This window comes from Juglans microcarpa x Juglans regia, chromosome 1D, assembly GCF_004785595.1.
Source record: "Juglans microcarpa x Juglans regia isolate MS1-56 chromosome 1D, Jm3101_v1.0, whole genome shotgun sequence".
Taxonomy (NCBI): domain Eukaryota; kingdom Viridiplantae; phylum Streptophyta; class Magnoliopsida; order Fagales; family Juglandaceae; genus Juglans; species Juglans microcarpa x Juglans regia.
Genome location: NC_054594.1, coordinates 25413656 through 25418130, shown reverse-complemented (window position 1 = coordinate 25418130; position 4475 = coordinate 25413656). Strand labels below are relative to the sequence as shown.

Below are 4475 nucleotides of genomic sequence, written 5' to 3'. Positions count from 1 at the left end.
AGCAATTTCTCACAAAGGCTCGAGCTCTTGCTCTGGGAAAGAACAGTACTGTCAAATGTCCATGTCATACATGTTGTAATAATTTATTCCTACCTATAAGCAAAGTCGAATGACATTTATTTATGACGGGTATAGATCCAAGCTACACTGATTGGATATTTTATGAGGAGGAAGACCCTATTAACTTGGGGTTCGAAGACAAAGATAATCATGATATTAGTGATGATGGTTACATTAATGACATTGACGAGATGTTGGGTGACTTTAATGCGGCAACTACTGTAGGCCTTGATGACGACCTGATTGCACATACAGTGGGAACCAGCACGTATGCTGTATTTGAATTTAATAACAACTTTTGACTTCCAAGGAAAATTTACAAAGAAAATTAAAACCCAAAGGAAATACAGTACTTACGGACACAACATTAATATTATTATTGTGATCAGACTTTACTAATTGATTCTGAAATCCTTTCATACAAACACGATCGATATGTATATATACATGCATACACCAACTTCTTTTTATGCCTGATTTTTCGAAGTTGCTTAGAAAAAGAAAGAAAATGCAAACTAATTAACAAGTTATTTGTAATTAATGAGATATTGGCAAATATAGCTAGGGACCGGATCATGTTTTCCGGCTAGCAACATACACTTGGCTTTTGAATATGAACACTTGAAAGGTGGCTAGCTAGGCCTGAAATCAAGGACGTGCATGGTTCATCCAAGAAGTCCTGAATCAAAAGACACCCCGGTGGAGGGCAACCAAAGATTTCCGGCGATAAAACCGGCGACGGTAAAAGTCTGAGCTTCAGCAGACGTGAGAGAAGAATGATAGCCAGGCCACTTAACCCTACCAGAAGTGGAGGCACCAGGCCCTGAGTTCATGTATTCCCCATAATACAGCGTTTTCAAGGCAAAAGACCCCGACCATGGCGACCATCCTGCTTGGTGAATTAACCCACCGAGAGACGACTGCATGATTACCGTCCTTGAATACTGCTTCCATGGCCTTCCAAGATACGTAGCAAACTTCGACTGCACAGGAGCGAGGTCGGATGCTGCTTCTATCTTGCAGTTATGGATCGAAATGCCGGTGTTTTCATCTGGGCTGCTCCGACCTTGCGCTGTGATGAAGTTGTCCTGCCCTGACACAGGCTTCCTCACGTATATGCCACAGTTTTGGAAGACGGCCACGGAGTTGCCGAATATGAAATCTACTGTACCATAGATGTCGGTTTCTCTATAAAACTGGCGTTTGGAGAGAGTGTAGAGGGTGTCTTGGTAACCGAGGATGGAGCATCGGAAAATCACCGACTTGTCAGAACCAACACGAAGGGCAACAGCTTGGTGTTTTGCCGGGCCCGCAGTGTTCACAAATGTAATGTCTCGAGCTATAAATCCATCTCCCATGGCGGCTGAAAGAGACACGCATCCATATTATATATATTGATGTGTATCAAAATTATATATGGTCAGCCCCACATGATTAATTTAATTTGAATGACTATTTAGAGACACATAACCACCAAATTATCATGAGCTGGTTATGGTGTTTTTTTAATCAACGTGTGGCTACGTGAAGCTAGAGATCATCGATATATCGATGGCCTGCCCTTCCACCCACAATTTTAATTTGAGCGCTAGCTAACTTGTGACAGATTATTTATGACGATAAAGACTATTTGTGATAAAAATATATTCATTTTAACACAAAATAATTATTTTTACTAAAAATAACTGGTTAAAAATAAACATTTTTCTTATAGGATCAGTTCATAATTTGGTAATATAATTAATTGGACTGTCACAATAACGTTTCCTTTTATTTTTTTTTAGATATAATATTAATGTTTCCTAAGAAAGCTAGCTATATTTGAACAATTAAAAGGGTTAAATTAATTAGTCTTAGATCATGATTATCTCTAACTCAAAGTACTTTTTAAAATACATATATACCTACAGCAAAATTATGTGTGCAAGTCCGATGGAAGCATTTTGAAAAAAATTAGCTAGGACTCCGTTAAGTTTTTTAACGTACGTATTTATATGTTTTAAATTTGTATCTAGTACTGATCTCAAACAAAAACAACTTAATTTAGAAGTACCATCTCTCGATTTACAATAGCTAGATTATAATGTTTGGAGAGTTAATATATATATAGTATTTCTTCAAAAGAAATACTATTTATAGTTATGCAAAACTTTGATGATGCATAATCTAATATATATCAATTTAGAGAGATATTATGTAAATATAAAAATATACAAGACATTGTCAATACTCTAAGGGAAGATCAAGCTAGAAGGCGCGACCAGGTGTTAGAAAAACAAAAATAAATAAATAAATAAATGAGCTAATTCCCATTTGTTTTTTGCCAAAATTATCTTAAAGTGGTAATAAAAACCGATTTGAAATTAAGTTTATTGGTGCCTGGACTAAATAAAATAATAATAATAATAACCTTTTTAATAAATTTAAAAAAAAAAAAAAAAAAAACAAAAATTGTACGTGTAGTACTGAGTTCCCTTATAAGATGTACGTACGTACCAACGGTGGCAGTCTGGAAAGTGGTCCAGCCATCATCAGAATTCTTATCACCAACAATGACCGTTAGGCCCTTTCCATCCCCAACCAACATGACATTATGTTGCTTAGTGGGAATATTTAGATTTTCCCGATAAGTCCCTGCTTTTACGTGAATTACAGTCCTACCCCCATCCGCCAATGATGCCACCAGCTCAAGTGCCTCTCCTATGCTCCCGTGCGTCCCACTCCCATCCTTTGCCACCACTGCATTTGCTTCTATCTCTCCTATCGAAGCTTGCAAAAGCTTCCGTTCTGCCGCCGACACCCACGTCGGAAAATCCTCCGACAACATTTTTCTCCTGCCACCCGTAGTTGATCTTGTGCTCGACTGTTTTGCCTCCTCCTTTGGCTTGGTAGACATGTAAAGGTTTAGGGAGTTGCTAATGAAATGGCTCAAATTTTGAGCCTTAGCATCCATCACTCCTTTCCCTACCTTAAATCGATAATTCTCAAGGCTTTCGAGACATGCTGCCTGATTAGTAAGAGCAGCACTAAGCCATGTCCGGACATCATCATCGATACTGGTGCTAGGCGTATTCTCGCGGTTGACAACTTTGGAGAGCTGGTCTAGACTGTCCTCGAGCAACTCGAGGCAGTCATTCATGCCGCCGCCAATTAGGTTGCCGGGGTAGGAAAGGCTAAGTTTGTAAGCAAGGGCTCGAACCGAGTGAGCCTGGCCCATGCTGTACTTGACCGAGTGGTCAAACAGATCTGCTAGGGTTTGTGGGGGCGCAGTAGTAGTACTTGTTGTAGTTAGCACCGATGACAGCATGGATTCACACGCTGCTTTGTGGGGGGCGCGCTTGCAATAAGCTGAGAAAATGTTGTCTCCAGAAGAGAATTTGGAGAAATGGGACGATGATATTGGTGCAGTTGTTGCTGGCAGAGATCCAGCTGCCAATCCAACAAAGAACAAGATTTCAGTGGTTACCAACACAGATAGTACTAAGACTACCCATGAATTATTTCCTAGTTTTGAACGAGAGGAGATCGGCATGTTGTACGTGATTATGATTGTGTGAAGTAGAGAGAGAGAGATCAGAGAGGGAGAGAGATCGGTGGTATGCCTTAATTAAGCATAAACTAGCTACTATATATAGAAAGTTTATGATATGGAAGATGGCATGTTCATGAAGCTAGCCAATAATTAAATCTATGTATATTCTGTTTGGGGACGGATTAATAATTTGATCTCCCAGCTTTTACGTAACTAATTTTTTTGTGTTGGGTATATGGTAAACTAGCTGAAGCCATGGGATCCATTACGTACGTACAGTGCATGCATATATAATTATAAGTACTACTAGTACTACTGATACGTACGTACATATGTATACAGTAATATTACATCGTCGTATGTGTATATATATATATATATATATATATATATGATCAAAGCAACCTTCTTAATTATTGGTAGGCCATGAAGCCAGCTCGATCCATCGTTGAATTGAAGCTAGCCCATCTGCCAAACACTAAGGTTACGTTTAGATGTTGAACTGAATTGAATTGAGTTAAGTTGAGTTGAGATGATAAAATATTATTAGAATATTATTTTTTAATATTATTATTACTTTAGGATTTGAAAAAGTTGAATTATTTATTATATTTTATATTGAAATTTGAAAAGGTCGTAACGATGAATTGAGATGAGTTGAGATAGGTTTAACTTCCAAACGAATTCTAAATTGCGAAGAAGTGCTCGATACCTGAATATCCAAACACTCGATAGTTGCTTATAGTTGCTTGAATAAAGAAAGATAGAAAATCAAATGATAATTTTTATGTCTTGGTTATTAATTTTCTTCTTTCCTGATCAGCTCAAGTTATAAGCTAATTGGTCCCGAACTTTGAACTTGGTTAATTAATTAATTTGAAGA

General features: G+C 37.8%; 1 protein-coding gene across 1 annotated transcript; it reads right to left on the bottom strand.

The window, feature by feature from the left end:
• Positions 1–436: 436 nt before the first annotated feature.
• LOC121254320 (pectinesterase-like) lies at positions 437–3770 on the bottom strand. Its single transcript, XM_041154314.1, has 2 exons — positions 2557–3770; positions 437–1423 (listed from the first exon to the last, which is right to left on the bottom strand). The coding sequence occupies exons 1-2, from the start codon at positions 3590–3592 to the stop codon at positions 726–728; spliced, it is 1734 nt and encodes a 577-aa protein (XP_041010248.1). The 5' UTR covers positions 3593–3770; the 3' UTR covers positions 437–725.
• Positions 3771–4475: the final 705 nt, after the last annotated feature.